Source organism: Siniperca chuatsi, linkage group LG23 (genome assembly GCF_020085105.1).
Source record: "Siniperca chuatsi isolate FFG_IHB_CAS linkage group LG23, ASM2008510v1, whole genome shotgun sequence".
NCBI lineage: Eukaryota > Metazoa > Chordata > Actinopteri > Centrarchiformes > Sinipercidae > Siniperca > Siniperca chuatsi.
This window is the reverse complement of record NC_058064.1, coordinates 12,105,069-12,129,823: the sequence shown is the minus strand read 5'-3', so window position 1 is coordinate 12,129,823 and position 24,755 is coordinate 12,105,069. Positions and strand designations below refer to the sequence as shown.

The window sequence follows — 24,755 nt, the reverse complement described above, 5'->3', positions numbered from 1 at the left end:
CGTCACACTAGGCACTAGTAAATTGCCCCATTGCGTGCTAGAGGACACAGTCTGATGAAGCCCATGAGCAGAGAAGCGATTCTGAAGTCCCCAAACTGGACACTCTCATTCCCCCAACAGCGCCTTAAGATCCTGTCCATGAAGCACTGAAAACGTACTTGACTTTCTGTCGAGAATATGGACGCCGCTCTCACTCTGGTTATATAATGACCGAATGGTTTGTAGCAAACACTCAGATAATTCAATTCAATTCAATTTTATTTATATAGCGCCTATTCATAACAGAAGTTATCTCCTTGCACTTTTCCTATATAGCAGGTCTAGACCATACTCTATATATTATTTACAGAGACCCAACAAATCCCACCATGAGCAAGCATTTGGCGACAGTGGCACGGAAAAACATCCTTTTAAGAGGCAGAAACCTCGAGCAGAACCAGACTCAATGGTGAGCAACCCACTTCCAACCCGGAGGGAGTCAACTCAATGGTTGGCGGCCATCCGCCGCTGCTGTGTTAGGTTGAGAGAGAGAGAGAGAGAGAGAGTTATTATTACTGATACATTAACGTGTATCCAGCATTTTGATGCCAGATGGAGTTATTTCTAAGGAGGTGGGAGAAGTTTGCCTTCAGGGCTTTCTGGCAGAATAGCTTTCTGCCTGTATTTTTTTCCTAAACCTAACAAATTAGTTTTGGTGCCTAAACCTAACCAAGTAGTAAAGTCAAACTTCTCCCATGTGCGATTTGCACCAACACTACTTTCAATGTTTAGTAATTGTATCTATATAAATGCGCATTTTAAAAGCTCTTCATATGTTTTGGATGGAAATTCTGATCTGAAAAATAGTTGTCAAAGGAAAATAAAGGAGTAAACAGTACAACATCTCTGTGAAATATAGTGGATTACAAGTATAAAGTAGCATAAAATGAAGTTGTCTGGCATGTGTGTGTTTTTGTGCACATTTGGAGTGCTATGCTAAATATGTCCACTCATCTCTCGTGTCACCAGAAGCCCCGGGCTCACACCATGATGTTAATAGTTTGACAGGCCCCACTGCTCTTCTCGCTTGCCCTCCCTCCATCTGCTCCTCTATTTCTCCCTTCTTCTGGCTCTTCCCGCTTTCTTTCTATCACTTTGCGTCACTTACTCTGTCACTCGCTTTGTGCCTTTGGACAAATGCTGGTTACAGCCAATGCAACCTGCATAAAAAAAAAGTTTTAAAAAGAGTTAAATAAGAGTTTAGACTTTTTTTACAAAGTTTTGAGAAGGTGGGAAAATGTTGGCAAACCATCCCATTGTATTATGTACTGTATATACATTATACTGTGTGTATTTTCCTAGTGTCAATTTCTTTCTCAAGGGTGGGTCGGTTACTCATGCTTTACAAGTACTTGTAAAACATAATGTACTTTTCCTAGACTTTTTCCAGTGCTGTCCATTAAGTGTCTTACTATCTATGAAGACCAATACATTTAATTGTTTACACACACCATGTGCAGTAAGGTAGAACAAACAACCATCCCTCCTCCCTCCACTCTTAAAGCATGTAAGAGGCTGCTTTCTAGAGCAGTGATTCCCAGTCTGGATGTCGGGACCCCCACACAGGACGTAAGACTATTACTGGGGAAGGAAGTGTTACGTCTTTAGGCCCCTAAAAATGATTCAAATAAAACAGTCCACTTATCCATCCATCCATCCATTTTCCACTGCTTGTCTGGGGCTGGGTCGCGTGAAGACCCAGAGATACAAGAACTCCTTCACTTGAGGCAGCAATTCAGAGGCAGAATGTAGGGGGAGGGGAGAGGGAAGCACTATGCAAATCATCCTAGAATTAAATATTAAATATAGTAATAATGTAATGGTAGTGGTAATATTAATATTAATAAGATAAGGGAAAACCACTTGCTTTGTCTTAATGGTTAACAAGAAAATACTGGAAACCACTGTTCTAGAGCACTGCGCAGGGCTCAAATTTCAGCCCTAGCCTAATCCAGTCCAATATTAGTACTGATACTATTTATATTACTACTGTAATATCAGTAGTTAGATGGACACAGTACAGCACACTGTGTGCTGTGGTTACCTGTGTTCAGTCCTTGATTGCAAGTCCTTTTTTTGCACATGTAGCAATTCAATTGGATGTATTGCTAAGGCATGGCACAATTGGAGGGAATTTCCTCTTAGTGATATTGAGTTATATCGCCCAGATAACAACCATGGGCAGCTGTAGGCTGCATGTAGTGTGGCTATGGAATACCATGAAAAGTGTAAATGGAAGTGGAGCCTGGTGTTTATTTTGACGGCAGAGTATTTTGCCTAGCTTGAAAGGACAGTGTACTTTGTATATTGCCAAATACTGTAGCCATGCAATTGCTTTGTTGGCCTTTTGAAAATAGAAGTGTTTTTACAGTGAAGGATAAATCCTCAAATGCAGAGGGCAGTAACAAGAAGCCTTAGCAAATTAAGCCATTAGTTAAATCTCAGTGATTATGATTGCCTGGGATTATGATTTTGCATGCATAATAGTTGCAAACCTAATATGAAAATGGGATGATTGCTATATTTGTATTTTGGATATGGCTGTTGACACAATCTTTTATGCATGGTCTGAGTAATAGTGATTGTGATGGAGTCCTGGAACCCCATCCTCAAATGACGTCACCACAGTTTTTTCAGTAAGATCTTCAACTGCCAGTAGCCCACTCATCATTAAGTCAGCTGCATGCATGTCTTGCACCAGACCACCAGGGCACTTACTGCCAAGTTTCCAGTCAGAATTAAACCAGTCCCTAAGTCACCGTCCACTGGCAGCCAGTAGGTTCAGAGAATGTCCTAAGGAAAAAAACATCACTACAGAGTTTGTTTTTCATTCCAACAGCTTTACCTTCCTGTTGTGTCACAAAGAACAAGTGATTTTTTGTGTTAATATGTTGCCAAGCTCACTGTGTCTGGTGTCTGATGGAACCTAAGTGAAGGAATGTACAAAAGGTGCATATCTGTGTGTGAGTGTGAACTAATAATAGACCCCATAATTCCACACAGTGATTAGTCCACTGTGTCTTGCAGTAATTTACATTTTTACCTGGGAATGGAAGTATGACAATGACCAGGTTGGCAATATCTGCCCTGAGTCCAGAACTGGTGTTTTTCATTTTGATGTATCTTAGTCTAATCCAATAAATTTTCTCTGTCTGAGTTGTGAGACCCTGGGATTCCAAGAGTACATTTTTCCATAGATATTATGTTACTAACTGCTGTGTTATATCAAGGATTATATTTAAGTTGTAGATTGTTTTAAAGAGCATAAAGCTACATTAAGTAATATTTGAGATTTTAACATTAAATCAAATAATTACCAGTAATGTGAAAGGCTGACAAGTACTGTCAAACCCACTGAGAATCAACACCCCAATCTACAGCTCTGTCAACCTGTTAAGACAGTGTTTTGCACTTGCCATTAAAAAAACAACCAACATTGATAGATGAAAGCATAGTCTGTTGTTTGTGGATTAAATGGTCCACGTATTATGAGGTAAATTTAAGTTGGTAGATGTCCCCTGGTTGGTTTCTTTTTCAGTAGCCTTTGTTTTACACTGTACACTATGTTTTCATACGTGTCCATAAAAATGACTTTCTAGCATTCAGTAGCTGTACCTCCCATGCTTTGACATGCACATGCTGTCCAAACCTCATGGGGCTGTAATTTTGAAATGCTAGATAATAAACACTTATAACACTTATTAGTAAATGGAGTAGTAGTACTTAGTGGGTAACCTCTGTGGAATAATACATAATGGAACAGAGACTGGTTGGCAAATATAAGTCTTGTGTAGTTTTAGTTAAATTCTGGACTAAATCTGGCTGCCATTACCAGAACTCAGCTATACAAGCCCAGCTATGGACCACATCTGCTGCTCGTATTTGGCTCACTCCTGGTGGAGGTATGACTGTGTTATGATTCAGCCTGGGCTGAATGGACACCAGGCTTGGGCCGTCATTCAACCCCAAATGGGGCTATATCTCAGCCTCTTATTTGGTCCGCATCTCTGCCAATGAAAATTTGCTGCTTTTGCACCAAGAAATGTGCTTGGCTGCAAGTCAGGATCCTCAGTGGCTGGTGATTTATGCTGTGGAGAAGTGTGTTTCCTGAGAAGCTCTGATTCCTCTCGATGAGCTATGATCACAGACTTGTACACGTACATCACATAATGGTCAGAGAGGTGAGCTGAGCGACAAGTCAGAGAATGTCTGTTCCCATGGAATGAGCAATGATCAAGAGGCCTATAAACACACTCACATACACACACATTCACAGTGTGAGCTGTATGATGAGTTATAATGATGAGTAGGGGTGTGACAGATTGAGCCTTCATTCCAAGTTTGTCCACAGTGTGAATAATGGCCCTGGAAGTTGTCCAAGCTTCCTTTTGTCTTTTTTTTCTCTTCAGATTCTTTCTCCTCTGTTTTAATCTATCTCTCTTCCAGTTCCGTGTTTTAGGGCTCTCTGTGTTTTTTTTTCCTTCTTCTCTCGTAAAATCGCTCTCCTAGCTGTGGCTTATCATCTTGTCTGTTTTTCCCGCCACCTTTTGTTTTTACCTGATTTCTCACCTTCTTCTCATCTCAAATCCCCCCTCCTCTCTACATTTTTCTGCCTGTCTATTGCTGTAGTGCTAACCCCCCTTCTTTTCTCTCCTGAACCAAACTCAGACTTTTTTTGGAGCAGTCAATAGCCTGGATTCTGCTGAGTTGAAGTTTCTCAATTGTCTTCATGCCCAACCCCACACAAGTGACCCTCTTAATCGATAATTTATTGATAATGGTGTCTTCACTCTTTGTGTTGCTTTGTTCTCTTGGTGTCTTTCACTTAATTGTTTCTTATTGTTTCATTTTAATGTTGCATTGATTAATGTTGTTGACATTTAACTGAAGTAAAATGACCCCTGAGATGTGTGTCCTTTCCACCAAAGATTGGCAAGACAGCCTGTTGTTATTTCCAAATTTCTCCTTTTTGTCTTTACAAAACCACCCAAAGTTCCATTTCACTTTGTGCCAGAACAAAATTTGGATCCCTTGAGGTTGTCTTGTTCAAAGCTACTGATGACAAAGGATTTTGCAAATAATTCACCTTCATTATCCAATCACTTTTGAAATGTAACTAAGTACATTTACTCAACTACTGTACTTAAGTACAAATTTGAGGTACTTTACTTGAGTAGTTCCATTTTTTGCAACTTTATACTTCTACTCCACTACATCTCAGAGGCAAATATTGCACTGCATTTGACAGCTTTAGTTACTTGTTAATTTTCAGATTACAATTTTTCACACCCTTCCTGTCCAGTGAAAACCAAAACTGAAGGATGAAGTGTTCCTTTATGAGTTAAAACAATACAACAACTTTCTTCTTAAACTAAATAAACTATTTAAACCCCCCTTGGATCAGCTGGAAAATGCATCTTCACTAAGATGAAAACAGGTCAGTTTTTCTTGAAAAGTTGACTTTTTAGAGATTTGTGTTTCTCACAGGACAGTGACGCTACAAGTGATGATGATCTTATAGAATATGATGCATTGTTGTAGATTAAACCACCCAACAGCATATAAAGTTGCTAAAATTAGTACAACCTTAAACATCTACAGCAGTAAAATGGAACATACACATTAATGCAGCAGTAATTTTAATCCAGAAGCATCATATATCACAGTGAAACACCGACAGGGACCATTTTACTGCAGAATGACTTTTACTTTTGATACTTTAAAGGTTCAGTGTGTAGGATTTAGTGTCATCTAGCGGTGAAATTCCAGTTTGCAACCAAATTCCAGTTTGCAACCAGTTTGCAAAATTCCAGTTTGGAGAAACTACGGTGGCCACAAAACTCGCGAAAAGGCCCTATCTAGAGCCAGTGTTTGGTTTGTCCATTTTGGGCTACTGTAGAAACATGGCAGTGCAACATGGTGACCTCCATGGAAGGGGACCCACTACCTCTGTAGATATAAACGGCTTATTGTAAGGCAACGAAAACAATGATTCTTATTTTCAGGTGATTATACACTAATTAAAACATACTTAAATATTTTATTTCATTTCTGCCAATAGATCCTCCTAAATGTTACACACTGGACCTTTAAGTACATTTTGCTGATACTTTTAATTAACTAAGGTTTTGAATGCATGACTTTTACTTGCAGTGGAGTATTTTCACAGTGTGGTATTAGCACTGTTACTTATTTACTTGCACTGACAACAGAATATAAGATGAACATAGTAAAACCAAAGAGCCTGAATAAATTAACATTTTGAGGAGGCAATCACTAATGTGAGATGATTAGAAAAAAATTAAAGCACTAAAAAGCATCATTGCTGTGGGATTACAAAATCAAAAAGTGTGTGTGTGTGTTTTTAGGAATGTAGGCATTGTTTATCACTCATAACTTTGTAGCTATGAAATACTACGGCATCTGCACTTAACATATTTTAATGTAAAAGTGTAAGAAATATCAGTTAACACATATTGCAGGTTTAAGTAAATAAAGAGATACTTGTAATAATGAATACATTATAAAGTTATTTTCCAGCAGTAATGCATTTGAGACAGAGAATAATTTATTTACTGTATGTATTAGATAGCATTAATTAAGACACATTTCTTAGTTAAGGTAAGATTCCAAATTGTTGGATTTAAAATATTTTATTGCAAACAAGCACATTATCTGGTGAATTTACACAGAAATTTGATTTTAACTCTAAACAAAGCTCACATGAAAAGGTTGTAGTCTCAAAGAAATGTAATGCATACAGTAAACATTCTCTTACAATCCTAAGAGGTCCTCTATGTATGTGCTGTCCTGCACTGTATCATACCACATGTATGACTGGAAGACTTAAAAAGCAAATCTTCTATAGAATATAAACTATTTGGAGTTGGGTTAAAGTTATAAATGTAAATAGAAAATAGAAATAGAATATGTTTTTAAATGATTACTGGTGGAACAGGGGCCCAAGTGGAATCTCATACAAACAGATAAGCAAACCTTTATTGATCTGAAAATATTGATTGGATTGATTGAAGTGACACAGTGGGACTGAGTGGGTTAAAAAAACATGAGAAATACAGTCACTCATTACATGTCACTATAAAATAAATACATTTATTATCATTATCATAATAATAATAATAATAATACAGTATATAAACACTTCCAAATGTATCAATATATAAGAAAAAAAACACATCAGTAATGGAAAATTTTAGGGGTTATGTTGCCGACTTTCATCTCAATCTATCAACAAAGCTTTAACTATTAATTCATGAATACAATCTCCTCCTCACAAAGAAAAGGTAGCTGGAGCCAACAGTTTTCATCCCTCCACCTGTAATCCTCCTTCTCGATGACACCACAGTAGTTAGACAAGGGCATTTCAGGCTGTTTGCCATTCTTCCAGTTGCTGTAGTTCACTGTCCTGTCGCTAGTCCAAATCCAGAATCCAAAGACACGACTCTGCCTCAGACCAATCCAGAATGAACCATTAACCATAGTGTGATTCAGCCATTGTTCGACAGCCTTCTGATCTTCCTCATCCTCAATCCACAGCAGGCCTGTGTGTTTGGCCTTGCAGTAGTCAAAGGCTTGTTCCCAAGTTAAAGGTTGTTCAATGACTTTGATTCTCACAATACCTGACATGAAACCAGGGAAAAGACAGAAGTAAGATTTACAGGTAGAAACCTAAATTCAGTCACATGCCCATCAACGTGTGACATCAACAGATGTCCAACAGAATGCCTATTCTCTTGGACATCTGGTGTGTTCATCTATTCTTCTGTTGTGTAAAGTTCCCAGGGGTAATTTTCTTTGTTTCTATTCAGTTTTGTAATACAGTTTTCCCTGTGGGGCCAACTCTTTCACTCAGTCACTGTACTTGCATGTTTAGGGATTCTTACAGGGTGACTGTGGCACATTGATTTGCACCTTTAAACATACAATAAATTGCCCTTGAACGTGAGTCTCCTAGCCCTGAGATGGGCTGGTAACATGTCCAGGGTGCTTCAAAGCCTTTTGGACCAATTACTTTTTCGAGAATGAACTAAGCTACAACTGTAAGGTAAACACAATTCTCTTTGTAGGTTCCATGCAAAGCATAGTCTATCTTGTTGTTGCTTACAAATGTACTATAATTGCCCCATATTGTCGCAAATGTATAGACTGTCCTGTGGCATATGGTGTGTATACTGTGAGCACTACTTTTTACATTTATGAATTCATAATTTGTATGTGTTGTGTCCTTCTATTTCTGCGTATTTACTAAAATTTCTTTGTCTTTTCACTTCGTACTCAACAATTTGCATTACTGCGTTTAAAAACAATTTTTAAAAGTTAATATCTATATCTATATCTTTAAGTTGGTCAATTGATGTTAAATTAGTGACAGACTGTGGGCTGAATTTTTTTTTGACATCCACATGGGTTATATTTGAATATAGATCTTCCATCTTAAAATGTCCCCGCATTATTACCATGGCTACTGTCATGGAATTGTCTAATTATACAACCAGCAGCTCCACAGTGTATTTGTACTGTATATATGTATGTATGTATAAGTCAAAGAGTGTTACATAAATAATGTGACGTGAATTCCATTTGATTGTGAAGTATATCATAAAACTAAGTTTTGCTTTAGTTATCTATCGCTTACCTTTGGAGCAAAATGACAGTTTGTCATTCTTACAATTTAATCTATGCAATGATTTAGAGAAAATTGTGCATTGCTTGTCGTCTTTTGATTCCAGGTAGGATGGATCACACCATTCTCTGAATGAAGAGCAGCTTTTGTCTGTCCACTCCCATTCATCGTGCAGGAGTCCAATCCAAAAGCTTGTGTTTTTCCCCGTTTGAATCACTTTATTATTTTGTGTGTCGTTACTGATGCTGACCATGTCAGTGAAATATTTTCTGCAGTATTGCAGAGCCTGACACCAATTCTTCTTGTTTTCAATCAAGGTGTAATTATTACCTGCAAAAAATAAATAAATAGATAAATAAATAATACATGGCAATTGTACCTCCTTTCACAAACAAATTAAGAAAGCTAATACTCTGGGCTTTCTTTGCTCCCACATTTTAAAAGCATACTAAGTAGAGGAATGCATAATTCAAACTGGACAGAAAAAACAAAACAACTCAAACAAACAAAGCTGTAACGTTTTAGCAAATTTAATTTCATAAGCTTTACTGTTATTTTGATGTTGGCACACATTTGATCATTCATCTATTTCCTATTTTTCCTTGGCAACATTTAACATTTTCCTCAGCACATTTCCAATTTTCTAGGGCTACTGCTGAAACAACTGTAAAATAGGTGGAGCAAGACCACTCCCAGTAATTTGGACTGTACTTGGTTAGATGCAGACTGGAACAGTCCTGGAAAAGGAACAGTCCTTAAGCTGTGACATGTTCTTGTCCACAAAAACATAAAGAACGTTTTAATTGATAGACTCTAAATCCTGCCTCCCAATGAATGATCGATGTGACCAACGACACAATCTCTCTGGGTGGAGTCTGTATGCTAAAGAATGGTTGTCTGCATGTCCTCCCCGTGTTACTGTGTTCTGTCCGTTCTCCGGCCCTCCCACCGTCCAAAGACATGCATGTGTAGGTTAATTGATAACTCTACCCGTGTCCAGGTGTGGTTGTCCCTGTCTGTGTCTGTGGCCCAAAGTCACTGTCCAGGGTGTATAGCCTAAGGCCCAAAGTCACTGGGATAGGCTCCAGTCACCGGGACCACTCGGTAGAAAATGGATGGATGGATGGATTTAAAAGGCCCACTGACTCTGTTTCAGTCATCTCTCCTGCTGTTAGGACTCAGTGGAAACACCTGTGTGCACAGCTTGGCGTGATTGAAGCGGACTGTGGAAACACAGCATGAGTATTGTGTCATCCTTTGTCATAATGTCAAACTAAAGTAAAAAAAGCAGTGTTAGCTTGCTAACTTTGTTAGTATTAGCTTGCGTGCTAAATTGCTTTAGCTACTGTTCCAAGAGTTTATACAGCTAAGTAGCTGGCTGAAAAGGCTGGTGCTCAGTGTGTTACACTACCAGTGTTTTCAGGTAAGGTAGCTGCCACAAAGTCCCCTGGATTTCACTACTGATGTTAAACACACACACACACACACACACACACACTGAACCAGACATGCATTGACACGCCCACCTTGTTATTGCATAAGAAAATTGGGATTGTAGTGAGGAACATGGCATATTTTGCTTGGGGAAAATGGTGAAAAGATTAGTGATTAAATGTGTGCTAAAACCACAAAACTAGGAAAACTAAGGAGTTGAAAAATAAAATGAGCTAGAGAAAGATATCTAGTCCTGTAAAATATATACATTTTGTTTTTAATACATTTATTTTATTAAAATAAAAATATTTAAAAACAATTTCAACATAACCAAAAATAAAAGTTCAAATAAATTAAAAACATAAATTGTTTAGTTTAATGACTGTTTGATGATCACTTGCCCCTGCGCATTTTTGGCTGATGTCACATGTACCATAATAATTTAACTGCCATCCATGCATTTGCTTCTTAAAACAGACAAAAATGGAACCTACAAAAAATAAGTTTAACTTAGTTTTTAGCCATGTTAGCCGCACGGCTCTATGGACGGCAATGTCGGTCTGTTGTTCGGTCAGTCCACCACTTTGGTCCAAACTGAAATATTTCAACAACTATGGGATGGATTGCCATGAATTTTTGTACAGATATCTGTGGTCCCCAGAGGATAAACTACTGACTTTGGTGATCCCCTGACTTTTCCTGTAGTGCCACCAACAGTTGACATCTTTGGCTTTTAGTGAAATATCTTGACAACTGTTGGATGGATTGCCATTCATTGGGTACAGATATTCACAGAGCCTCTAATATGGCTGTATACTCTTAGTATTGTTATGTTTTATGTGGTTTTGATATGTTTTGTTTTATTAATGTTAATTTTTAACTATGTAACATCAAAAGGAAATCAAATAAGCTGAAACTTACCCTTGTAGCACATGAAAGGTTTCCTCTCTGAACAGTTAAAACCTTTCCATGTGTTGATGTGAATTGCTTCACATATTTGCTCCCCGTTTGTTACATGCACAGATGACTTATTGAATGTGATAGGGACACCGTCTGACCAAGTGGTGTTTCTATCCCCAACCCAATGCAGACCAAGCCAAGCCGTCTTTTGTAGACCCGGAAAATTAGCTGTGAAATCGGCATCATCTTCATCATACAGAGTTACAAATGATTCATTTTCCTGGTTACAGGCATTCAACGAAGAATTCCAATATTTTTGTAATCCACGAAGATGGAAAAATCGTAGACGATTTGATGCAAATGCAAAGTGAAAAAATCCTGGAAAAAGGAATACAAAACAATATCTTATTCTTCACTTACTTAACATTTACGGCTTATAAAAACTATAAACAACATTATGAACTGTTGGACCGTTGAAACAAAGTGCACTAGGTTAAAATACATCAACAATGTCACACACTAACTACAAAACCATAAACTGGTTAACATATCCCTGCCTCTCTGATGCATATATAATTAACTTGTGCACAGTTGTTGCATGTTATGTAGGAATAGTGGAGGCAGTATGTAGAATTCAAAACTACTAATGACAAAAGATACTGGCTTTGAGAAATATTTGAAGGTCCTAATCTTGTTACACTGGCATGCAGTTACTTATGTGCACAAAACACCCACAGAAAATCAGATGGAGACCAAGAGCAAGAAAGGGACCCTTACCGGAACACAGCAAGAACAACACAAGGGTCATCTTCACAGTTGTGGTCATGTTCATATGGTGAAAAGGCTAAATGAAAAGCACAGAGATAATAAATAAAAGTAACTGATCATTTAAGGCCAGACACGGCAGGCAAAAACATTGTATTTTCATGCACTGGTCCATTTTGAGATTTTGGGCTATTTTGCTTCCATAACATGTCTTCTTTCAGACTATTGGAAAGAAAACGTCTAAAATACACATTTATTTTATTATACTTTGTCTATTTGCGTCTGCAGATTTCTCCTACATTCACCAGAGCGTGTGTGTGACTGTGTTAATATGGTTCTGTCCAGTTGAAGGCTATACATGCCATAAATGCGGTGTTATTCAGTTATCAGTTTTGATGCGTTTTAGATGTTCTATATTGTTGTTGCTAAGGATCTGATTAGATAGTGTCTGTAAATAGTGGTTCCCAATAAAAATGTATGAAACGTTACAATACATATCTTTAAAGGCCGTTTTCTTAAAATGAGTTTTTTCTCATACTCTGACCCTGAAATCTCCACTTCAGTACCACTTGCTGTACATACACGACACTTTCCAGTTTCATTCCTATCTATATTCTGAAGGTTTCTATTGTGGGATTTGTTCATATATCATTCATAGCCTGATTTATATAACATTTTATTCCTAAAAACATGTAGGAAATGGATTACAGTATTTTCTGATTTATGGAGTGATAAAAAAGTTCCAAAATTCCCTCTGTAAAAAACCTTGTCTCTAATATGTCAACAAAATGAAACAAGAATTTTGAACCTGGCTTTACCCAATGTTCAGATTTCTGTTTTGGAAATGTATGCAAAGTAGGGCTTATTTAATTCGATAATGCCCCATTTGAATATTTAAACATAAAATGTCAGAAACCTTGTTATACAAAAAATAATTGTCCTAATTTAAGTAATCAACTGGGGAATCTTGGTGAAATCTATTAGTTACATTTTTTTACCCTATTCAGCTGAAGTGTCTTACCATAATTAACAAAGGTAGGAATTCTAATCAGAGGGAAAAATAGCAAGCTGTTGTAGTTTAAAAAAGTGAACAAAGAGTGTGTATGTGTATCAGGAATTCAGAATAGTTGTAATGTCTCGTTAACTGTGTAACTCATGCATACCCATTCATTCTTTTACTTGTGATTTTAAAAAGTCTCTTACCTGCTGAGGTCAGGCGCACAGTGCTGTCAGTTTGGTGAATTTGTTTCAGTGTTGAGAAGTCACAGGTTTTATATCCCATGCCAGGGTGATGCCTTTCAGATAGTTAAAGGCAGGCAGGTTTTTTTGTACATGTGTACATAGTAAAAGCAGAGATGGCAAGAGATTAATGATTAACTAAAGGTAGTCAAGTGTGGCTGTGACAGTCACACTGTACTTTAGGTACAGTCATACCATATAGCATATCATACCAATGTGAAAAAACTATTTCAATTTCTCCTTTTAGTTTGAGGTTTTTATACTACACAAAACCCACACCAACTTCAAAAACACAACAGCAGTAACAGTAACCACACTGCATTTCCTGGAAGGGGTATTTGCATATATTACATGTCACTAACGTCATTAGCAAATACCAAAAGACTACTTCTAGATTACTGATAAGCAGAAAACCTTAGCAAAGCAGACAAAGACAGGCCTTCAGGCTAACCGTCCTGCATAACACTTCATATTTATAGCACGTCTATCAGTAGTAGCACTCACAGTAAACAACAGTTTAAAGGGAGGTCTCTGTTTATACTATCAAGTAAGTAGGCACCAGTGCTTTCTCACAGTGTTTGCAGTAGTGCTGTTATTGTGCACATGAAAACCTATAATCATGACTAAATACAGTCAGTCTTTTTTATCCCTTAAGTAAGCTAGAATACACAGTAGGCAACAGTTTATTTTCAAAACATTTAATATATATTTTAAAAAATGAAATAATATTTTTACCTCAGGTCCCAAAAACTTTTTGTTTGTGCAAATCTGTCTGCAGGGCCTTATCTCGATTTTTGCTTGGGGCCTTTCAAATCATTAAAACTGCCCGTGTGCATGCAGACACGTTTTGTCATTATCTCACACACCTGACTGAAGCTATCTGATTCTTTAAGACTCCCACAACTCCCAAACAAGAGGGGTGACCTCATCGTCACTCACAGCTCAGTACTGGCATACCCCAGTGGCAACCACTAATTCTTTGATAACACTCTGTATAGATAAATGGATATTTGGTGGTTCACTCAATCACTGACTGGTCATCTCAGGCCTCTGATAATGCTGTGTTTGGTGAGTGTGTGTGTGTGTGTGTAAATACAGGCCCTTCTATATCATAACACTGGATAGATGGAATAAAGCCTAAAGAAGATGAACGAAACAGTTGAACCAAATGAGCTTAGTTCTGAGCAGAGTTTAGAGTGTACCTAAGTGTCCACTGGGTGTGTATTAATTGGGGAATTGAGTGACATTTTCATTTGCTGTGTTTCCAAATGGGCAGGTGAACCTTGATGTGTGTAGAGAGCAGGGTAGATCCCGACTTATTTGGAAAAGATTAAAAAAACGTGTTTACTAGACAACAAACTGTACAGTAGTTCTATTAAATGCATCCATAATTTTGTTGAACCCTGGAGCCTGTTATAGGGGGGAAGCCAAATTTGGATTTCAACAATCACTGGACAGTGATGAAAAGACTTAAAAAGATTCCAGCCATCAGAGGGGTGCCCATTAGCTTTGTATGAGCATACTTTCACAGAACAGAACTGCATGGAGCAACTTTTTGGACTTATAACCCGGTTATAAACGTAGAACTCGATCTGTCCTGTGAAAATTACAACAGCTGGTAAAACATGTGATGTCCTTTTTTATGTAGCTATCGTCTATGAATTACCAAATAGAGTAGCTAAGTTTTCATCATGTCATATTTGATATTTTTACTCCAAAAATGTAAAAATATGGAATAGTATATACAGCTTATCAAACCATGCAGTGGTGTAAGGTAGTTAAATTGTCCACCAGGCACATTGGTGTCAATGAATAGCTCTGTGTATCAGGAGATGATATGCAAATTCATCAATAAATTTGTTTTTGGTTAATATTTACCTTTGGACTCTCTTTATTGGCTTGCTGGATGATTTTAAAGGTCACAGTAATGTTGTTTCTCTTGTTGAGATCTGTGAACCCATTTTCAGATATCATTTAATGTCTTTAAATATCTCAAACCCAAAACGTAATCCTTTCACAACTTTCCTTTCTCTGTTCAGACCACTGGTCTACCAGTTGTCAGTGTTATGTAAGTATTTAAGTTATGTGTTTTATATCATCATAAGCTTAAAGATCCCCTCCACTCAAAAATGTGTTTTTCTTATGTTTATGTCAGACCTTGACTTTACTGACTTGTATCTGTGCAAAGTTTGTCACTAGAGAGGTGTTTTCACATTCCTCTACTGAAGGGGAAGGTGTCTGTACACTTCCCTAAAATTTGAGATTCAAACGCACATTGGGCAAACTAGATTTGGGATGTCACGAATTCGAAGGACAATTGCTGTCTAGCAAATGCCACCGGTTAAGAAACCTGAACCCTCCAGCGCAGAGTGGACTTGTCAGTACAGAGAGCGAGAGTTTGCACTAAGTTAGAGTTTTGAAAGTTTTCACAGCAAACATAATAACAATGTGACAATGTGAACACACTGTAACATCGTAGCAGACATTATTGTATGTTTCACAACCACTAACGCTGTCAGCCACTGCCAGTTACAAGCTAACAAGCTAACAGACAACATAAACAAAGATGCTAACTACAACATTTACCGTTCTGATAAATCTGCTAGTTGCAGATTTTAGAGCACAATGGACTCTTCATCTGAGTCTGACTGAGGCTCAAACATGTAGTCTATGGCTGAATCTCTCCAATGATTCTTCTAATGCTAGCCATCTTGATGCGCACTGTTTTTTCACCGGTCAACCTAGCGCATCCATTGAGAATTTCTAAATGAGAGAGAAAGAGTAGATGTGCTTCCAGCCCCCTTTTCAGAGTTTTTTTTTTTTTTTTTACTTTTTATGTGGGAAACCCATGTTAAACAGAAATGTGTCATAGAGTATTTTTGCATACTTTAAAATGTACTATACAATATGCAATATGTCGATGACATACCCTCGTAATCAATCCCAACTGCCAATTTCAGAGTGAAATTGTGAAAATGTGATAGTCCCCTTCTGTTATGTCCTTTTAAGTGTAGTTTACTGAGTGCAACAGACTCTACATGGTGTCATTCTAAATAGGGAAGCTACTGTACCTGCAAATCCATTAACTGTGTTGAAAGATTTACCTGGACAGTAGTAGCATACATACAAATAATAAAGTGTACAGCACATTAAATGTGATTTACAATGCAATTAAGATTCATATTTCTCCTCTGAGCTGAAATAAAATACCACTGGCAGATTTAAAACATACAAACTTTAAAAAGAAGTATTTTCTCCACATACAGTACATAAGCAGGGGTCACGAACAGAGTTGTACTTGTTCATCTGCACATAGTCTCACATTTGAATTTCAAATAGGATCACTGTAGACTTGCACATATGTCTAGCTCTCTCCAGTTTATAGCAAACAGTGACGTTGATGTTTGGGTTGATCAGGAAGACTGACTGTTGTAGAGGAGAACAGGGTGTCGTTAAAAATATATGTAAGAACACACACTCCAATCCTCAAACTGGTACTAAACAGAGAGACATATTACAGAAGTGTAAATAATCTCAACGTACTTTGTTCACATTCAAGAGGTTTGTTCCAGGAATGGGCAGAAGTGGGACAAAATGATTGTTTTGCAAGACAGCTGCTTTCCATTAAATTACATTATTGCTTATCATCTATGACCATATTCCTGTCGTGTTTGTCTCTGTATGAAATTGTTCCTCTGTGCTCTCTACCCTGATAACAGCATATAACAGTATACAGTCTGCAACACTTTGAAAACCTGAACATGATGGAATCTGTCTTTAATCCCCTCTGTGTCTGCTTGTTGACTTTAAGGCATTGGTACTATACATCAGGCCACAGAGGCCAGAGATATTCCCACAGCTGAAACACTCTGTGTGGCTGACATAGCACAGTGTCATGATGGAAAGGGCACATGTTACCTGAAGTCACATCAGTGCGATGTCAGCTCTCTAATCAGTAAATCATCTTCAAACGACAGCCCTCTTCAATGATTCAAGCCCTATCCATTCACATTTTATTTCTTGGCACTCACTGTGCATCCTGGATGTGCTACCTCATTTTATGATGCTTTAAATATTAAGTAGACTTGTGTGTAGATAATTGTGTGTGAGAAAAGGGGCAGTTTTGCAATCCCATACAAATCAGCATTCAAAGAATTCAGCAAAGGTACAATATCATTATAAGTAATATGACTGTGTTATTGTGTGAACTCTAAAATTACAAATTAGAGATATTCCGCAACTAACCTAACCAATGGCGATAAATGCAATTTTATATGTGGTGCTCATGTGCCAGGTACCCTTAGGACAACCCACAGAAAAGACAATTTTCATTATTACTTTTAAAGTAAAAAATACCCCAAAAGTTTCAGAGGTGGATATCTCAAATCCCCAAAACATAAAACCAAAATTATCTGCATAAAACACCCATAGGGATCTCAATGATACTGGTTTGACTTGTGAATCAGCAGTAAGTGTATGTTTGGAGGAAACTGATAGTAGTGCAGTTTTAGGCTGCAGAGATAGAGCTCATCAGGGATATATTCCCAAATCAGATACTGCATCATTGCTTGAAGCACACCATGTAAGCAATGCATGCCACTTTAGTCGAGGCCTGGATCAGGCTCTTTGGGAGTATCAATGTGGGTATGGGCCCACCACGGATTGTTTGTGTCTGCTTGAAGAGAGGTCGAGCGTGCTCGGAGCGTGTGTGGGTATGCGAGCCAGTGTTGATGCTCTCTTCAAGTGTGCAGTGCGTGTAAGGAAAGCATCAATACACATTCACGCATATGCTCCGCTGCCGACCCCCTTGTGTAGGCGTGAGGCCAAAGTGACTGTGGGTGCTGATGCAATAGTGGGGAAAGCTGATAGATAAAGGGAGATGTCAACTGGATTCAACAGCAGGTGAAGTCGCTTTACCGACATAAATGCTGTGAGACATTTAACCAGGCCTGTGGCTAGCTTTTAACCTCTCAGTGTGTCTGTGTGTGTGTGTGTGTGTGTGTGTGTATTGCTGTAAGAGGTGGCAGCGGCTGGAACCTGCTGATTGCTAGCCAATTTCTTTTGGCACTAGATCATGAGGCAATGTAAGTTGTTTCTGCTCACTTTGATTTGAATGTGGAAGTCATGCACTTGATGATTAATCCCCTGTGAGACTATGTGTGATGTCACCAACTGTACAAGTGGCTCTGTAGTTGTTACATCAATAACTTAGTTAAAAGCAACAACCGCCGTTGAGAGCAAAACAAGTGAAAATGCTGTTTGATTTTTATGAAAGGCAATGTCGGTCTGTCTGATGGTCGGTCGGTCCAGACTGAAATATCATGACAACTATTGGATGGATTATCATAAAACTTTGTACAGACATTCATGGTCCCCAGAGGATGAATTCCAATGACTGTGGTGATCCCCTGACCTTTTTTGCGCCACCATGAGGTTAACATTTTAGTTTTTTATTGAAATTACTGGATGGATTTTCATGAAATTTTTACATTTATGTCCTCCTTAAGATCAATTGTAATCTCTTTGGTGATCCCTTAATTTTTCATTTTAAGCCATCATCAGGTCAAAACTTAAATTTGTCCTATACTTTGGTTTATGATCAAATACCTGCAAAACTAATGACATCCCCGTCAGTTTTAACTGTACTTTGTATTTATTGCTAATTAGCAAATGTTGGCATGCTAATACGCTAAACTAAAATGTAAACATTATACCTGCTAAACATCACCATGTTGTCATTGGGAGCATGTGTTCGCTGTGCCTCATTAATCAATCAATCAATGCTACCCTATGACCCTTGTAGGACCACCAATGACCCAACACTTAATTTTCAAATGGCCATGTTTCCTGCCCCCTTGCTTGTACAAACACAAAATGCTGGATACCTATTATTTGATGAGATCCTATGACCTTTTCACTAGCGCCATCATCAGGCCAAAATATGCCTTAATAGTGAACTTTAGGTAATAGTTACCACCTCTGTATATTTGACTGTCGTTATTCATTTCCTTCTCGCACTTCCTTGACTGCAGGTTATCAGGCAGTAACTCCGTCTCTATGGAAACAGTGTGGTTTTAACCAGGCTGCAAAATGTAGAGGAGGAGTAGAACAAAGCAGTGAGGAGGAGGGGGAGATGGCTTACAGCTTATTCATTCTTCATGCTAAAATTACATAATTTTGAGAAAAATGGTGGGTTGGCCATGCATTTTGTATTTTGCTTTTTCACACACACACACACACACACACACACACACACACACACACAGTACTTACTTTATGATACGGTCCTTACATTTTCCTGCATCCTTGAACACACAATCAAGAGTAGCTCTTGAACATGCATGTGCAATTTGTATTGGTTCAAATATGCCCAAGCCTTCAAGCAGGTACAGGAAGGTGGTACAATATTTCCTAATTTAAAATAATCTATTACTGGATGTTCCATGGCACATTGTGCAGTTGAAATTATGAAAAATCACAATGCATTCTAGGTAAGACGATCCTGGACGATGCCTAATGGTGACTTACTCCCTCAGCCCTTGAATGCTTGATCTCACAAAGTTCCCCTGAGTTTTCAGAGTAATGGAAAGGCACTTAAGGTGGCGGTGGGTTTTCTCTAAGGAGACTTGCCAAGAGGAAGTCAACAAGTGTCAGAGACAACAAGTGCGAGAGACGAAAGGCAACCTGTGCCAGAAGCAAGATAGAGGGAAGGAGAAAGTAACTAAACGACAGAGACCAAGGACTACAGGCAAAGGAAGTCAGACGTATGATTCAGAGCAACAAAAGAGGGGAGCAGTGTGAGGATGAAAAGGAGTGGAGAAAGACGGGGTGATGTAGAGGATCAAGTGCAAAATTCTGGATGCAAGAGAGGAAGAGGAAAAGGAGATGAAGAGTAGAAAATTGTTTAGGAGAAAGCCACAGGCATCAATTAACAAAACAAACTCATTCATTCATTTTTCATGGTCCAGTTATGAATCATTCTTTGCATTTTTCTTGGAAGTTTTTATATAACTTTTTTCTGTGAGGCAAAACACATTTACTGCCACACTTTACTCTGATGCACTTGATTATTTTAATAAGGACAGAAAGATCTGGACATCAATGAGACACATTGCCTCCGCAGTAATGTTAACACAAATGCATATACTGAATTTTGCCAGAGAGGTGATCAAGTGAGGAAGATGATACAGTAGTTGACTCATTTCTGTTGCTGCCAAACTGAGATCCTTCCCTGCACAATACACAGGTGATAGAAAAAGACAGAACCTTTTGTTATAATGGCAGGATTTTGCAGGAACACTCACTGAGTCACGGTGAGGTTTATTATGTTATCTTCCAGAACAACTATACTATCAAATATAGTTTGTCCAAAATGCGGTTCGCCTTTACCATTACTTTTAAAGCCACTGATAAAGTGAAGCCAGTAATAAAAACTATATTTATTTTAGAGTTGTTTTGAGCCAGTGATATATTTGGCTCACCTTAAGTAGAACCAGTAGTTTCAGAACAGGCTTTAAATGGAAGAAAATCATAATGATACTACACTGTTTTTGAAACAGTGGAACTACTATCTGCACAATATTTTGAGCCTCCTGGAGACACATTACACAAAATAATAACTGTAAAATTACTCAAGATAATCCACAGACCTTGTTGTGAGCAGTTTCATGTAGGTAGAGAGAAAATAGTTCCTACATGAAACTGCTCACAACAAATCTGTGGATTATCTTGAGGAACTGGGTCATGATTCCTGGAAAGAGACATTACTGTTGAGTTTTTCAAATGTATTTTTTTTTTTTTTTTTGCGCTTTGAGCACCACAAGCTGAGTGCCATATAGTCCCATTATATTCAAAAAAGGCAGACATCTCTATGGCTGATATCTCCAAAACTCAGCTACTCATTTACCAAAACAATCTAGATGGATAAACAGTACCACAGTGAACTGTCCCTTTAAAGTCTACTTTTTCTTTACAATCCACTGGTTGAAAATTAAGCTTCTGAAAAGCTGTGATTTCAGAGCACAGTTTTCATACTGCAACTTCACATCCTACTACTGTCCAATCAAACAAGTCTGCACTTCATTCAGTAATTGGCTCCTGCTGTCAAACTAGCAAACAGCACGTATGACAAATACAGAGCAACCCTTAACTCAGTCCTTTCATGTAATATTTCTCCACAAAGTTGTGTCAGTCAAAAACAGTGACTCAGAAGTCGCTACAGATGCAGTGGTTCTACAGATGCTTTTGCTTTATTAAAACACTAATGAATCAGAACATGCAGTGATAGCTGAAGGAACATAGGATTATATGCCCTGTGGCTTCTGCATATGCTGCAGCTAATTATGTTAAGTAGCCCAACCAATCCTGCTGTACCAATTTCGCTGTTATGTGTCAAAATATCAAATTTTTGTGTTGTTAGTTTCTTTTTTTATTTATTTTGTTGCCTTTAGGGTCGTCGTTTATTCAAATGTTTTTGGTTTTTTAACCCCAAATTTTAGGGGGTTTGTCAGCATTTTAATAGATTTGTTTTAGGTACATTTTTTAAAATCTTTTTTACCCTAAATTTATATTTTTCCTTTTCCCTTTCTTTAAATGCAAATTTTCAGCATTTAAACAAAACTTTGTGGTATTATTTGAGCTCAATAGTTGTTCATCAACGTTTTTTTTCTTTTGTTTTACAATTTTTTTGTTTTATTTAGTTATTTAGTTTGTTGCAAAATATCAGCATTTTTACAAAATGTTGGGGTATTGTTTTAGCCCCATTTTATTTATTTATTTATTTATTGCTGTATTACTTACTTATCACAGAAAAGCATTTGAATATAATCTTAATGGATGTTCCAGTAAGTAAGAGTTTGCACTGCTGATGGGTCATATGAAGGGCGACGACATCAAGTCTTGAAACTGAAGCTACTGTTACTGATGTCTCATGTGGTCAGAATGGATCTGTCTATAAAGTGTGTGTCTGTGTTTGTGTGTGTCTGAGTTTCTCTGTGCTGTAGTTATTACAGTTAGCAGTCTCGTGGGTGTCATCCATCAGTTTCATCACTAGTACACGGCTGACAAATTAAAATGGCTCACGTCCAACCTGGAGCCTGCTGTGCATCAGCCTCTCTCCCCTTTCCCTTTCTTTCTCTTGCTCTCAACCTCTCTTATAGTTGTCATTTCATTTCTGTTTTTCTTCACTATAAATTTCTCTCTCTCTTTCTTTCCCTGTCACCCGTATTTTTTTCTCGTCTCCTTGCTTTTGACCTGTCTTCTTTTTCAGTCCCTGTCTTCATTCTTAGTCATTCTCAGTCTGTCTATGTCTCTTTCTTTTTATCTTCCGTATATGTTTTATCAAGTTTTTCTTTTCTAGAATGTCACATATAACCTTGTCTTACCTCTCCTGCTCACCTGTGTTTTTCTAGTTTCTCTGGTTTTCTTATGCATGCATGAAGACAGCCAACATAAAGATCAGGTGAAATGTAAAATAAATATTAGCCATGCTTTATTAAACATGAAAGTACCGGGCAACTTTTTCTCTGATCCATTTGAAGATTCACAGAAATTTCATTAATCAGTAAATTTGCTAATTTACTCAAATTTCCGTAATCAGTAAGTTTGCAAATTTGCTGATTTACAAAGGCAGCAGCTCATTATGCAATCAGCTCCCGACTGCCTTCCAGGCAAATTCTGCAAGTGAAGGAGAGCTCAGTAGGCACAGTTCAGTGATGGGACTTCTCTGAAATATCAAGTTAAAATAAGAAATGGCAATAATGAAAGTGATTTACTGCTACAGTTCCACCATGGTAAACCTACGTATTACTCACAATTGTGATAGACTATTTGTGATATAATCCAATAATTAGGCCTAATTATATTATTAATGCAATAACAATCATTAAAAAAAATGGCCATCCCTAGAGCCTTGCGGCTAGCATGGATAAAAAGCCCCCACAGCTGGTGTTGAGATGGGGAAAGCAGGTGTAGGATGTATGTGGCCTTCATACAGCTGATGTTTCACTAGAATACTGAGGTAAAGTTGCTAGTTGCTATTCTGTGGTGATTTTCACAGTACCTTGAATGTCAAGTTCAAATTCTAAGCGTAAAAATCACACCTCCCTGTGTTGCTTTCTTTTTCATTAAAGAATCAGCTTAATCTACTTTTTATTTGTTTATTTTGGTTTAACAAATGTCATAGCTTTCAAGCTGCCCTGCTCTTCAGAGTCTGAGAAGTTTTCATGCCAAACTGCCCCCCACAAATTGAGTGAGATTCTGATTCAAATTCAGAATAAAACTGCATTAAGATATTGTGTGTGCAATTCTCCCTTAAACGCATATGCAAGAGAGAGGCACACATTGTAAAAAAAATTGGAAATATCCCAAAAACTGCAATTGCAGCCTTTGGGCCTGTTTGACACATGGATCATAAGTTTTGGGGGTAGAATGCATCACATCTGCACCTGAAAAACTGTCATATTTACATCATATAAGTTGAAACTAATTAGAAATAGTGACAGTTGGCCACAAATGATCCAATATTATACGAATGAAAAACTGATTCATGCTGGTTGAGAGCAATTCTTTGTTTAGCATTCACAGCATCGTTTCTCCTCACAAAATTCTATTTTGTGTGCCCCCAAGTAGTTTGGTTCCTGAGAAGCCACTTCATTGTTGACTTGTCATAACTCAGACTGTTCAAAAGAATCAGATTGTTCATGACTGACAAACCAGGAGCAGCTGTCAGTTTTGTAATTTTGAAGCTGAAGCTCAGCTTTGACCTGCTCTGACTGAAAAAGAGCACATTTTCACTACACTCATTCTCTCTCTGCTTCATTGCTCTTTGTTTTCTATCCACTCTTCTCTTCTGCCTTCCCGCACATTTTTTTTGTTAGCATCTCTGCTCAAACTCCCTCCATGCTTTTGTTCCTGCTGAGGGGGTTGGTTTGGCAAAATTAAATGAGATTTGATTTTTAACTTTAATTGATTTACTCTAGCTGAGATGGTCACAGTGGATGGTCGTGCTGAATAACTTACATATTGAACACAAATTCTTTCTAGCTGTGAAATCGATGGCAGAGGACTTATTGGTAAGTGTTTGCATCAGCACTAAATGGATGATGTTTTTCTTTTCTTTGTGTTATTTGGTTACACTTCTTTTCTGGTGCATTTTCTATCTGCCAGGATGTGTTTTCTTCTGCCTGATCGTCTCTCTATCTGCCTTCCTAGTTTCATTTAACCTCTCTTGCTCTTTTGTCTGTCTTTTAGTCGGTATCTCTGGTTTTTAAGCCAAGGTTAGAAAAGATCAACATTCCTGGTGTGTTGCTGCTACTGTATCTATGTTGAGGGCCGGATTATACTTTTCCAGTCAAAGCAATATTTTTCACCTATATAGCTGTAAGGTCTGGATCTACATTGAATGGGTAGGTAATCCTTTCTCAAAATAAATGTCTCACTCTCTGTCTTCCTGACTCTTGATGAGTGCAACTCTTTGACTTTATCACTCTTTTTTTAAAATCACCATCTATCTTCTATCTTAATCTGTCTTTCCACCTGCCTCTGTGTCCTCCCTCACCCTCTCTGCCTCTCTCTCTCTCTCTCTGCTTATAATAATTCAGGTTCTGCTTCCATGCCTAGCTATTCATAAAGCGCCAGTCATCCAAGAAAAATGCTTCAGAGGCATTGTTGTTCTGGATGTTGAACAGTAGCACTGTGTCTGTTCTGCCAGTCTGGGCTGTGTTTCCTTCTGCAC

The 24,755-nt window shown here is 37.9% G+C and overlaps 2 protein-coding genes across 13 annotated transcripts in view; one reads left to right on the top strand and one right to left on the bottom strand.

Annotated features, from left to right (window-relative positions):
* The window catches only part of grm8a (glutamate receptor, metabotropic 8a), a 308,026-nt gene that overhangs the window by 253,171 nt on the left and 30,100 nt on the right, over positions 1–24,755 (top strand). The window contains exon 15 of one of the 12 annotated variants that reach the window (XM_044185513.1): positions 8,790–8,887. The exons of the other annotated variants lie outside the window; for them this stretch is intronic. Within the exon in view, the coding sequence (XP_044041448.1) occupies positions 8,790–8,815 (26 nt within the window). The 3' untranslated portion in view covers positions 8,816–8,887. Of the gene's footprint in view, positions 1–8,789; positions 8,888–24,755 lie in introns of those variants that run through there. 12 annotated transcript variants of the gene reach the window in all.
* On the bottom strand, positions 6,112–13,290 carry LOC122871010 (secretory phospholipase A2 receptor-like). The gene is made up of 5 exons (XM_044185516.1): positions 12,986–13,290; positions 11,795–11,861; positions 11,039–11,395; positions 8,696–9,013; positions 6,112–7,679 (listed from the first exon to the last, which is right to left on the bottom strand). Exons 2-5 carry the CDS (start codon positions 11,847–11,849, stop codon positions 7,306–7,308), a joined length of 1,104 nt encoding a protein of 367 aa, XP_044041451.1. The 5' UTR covers positions 11,850–11,861; positions 12,986–13,290; the 3' UTR covers positions 6,112–7,305.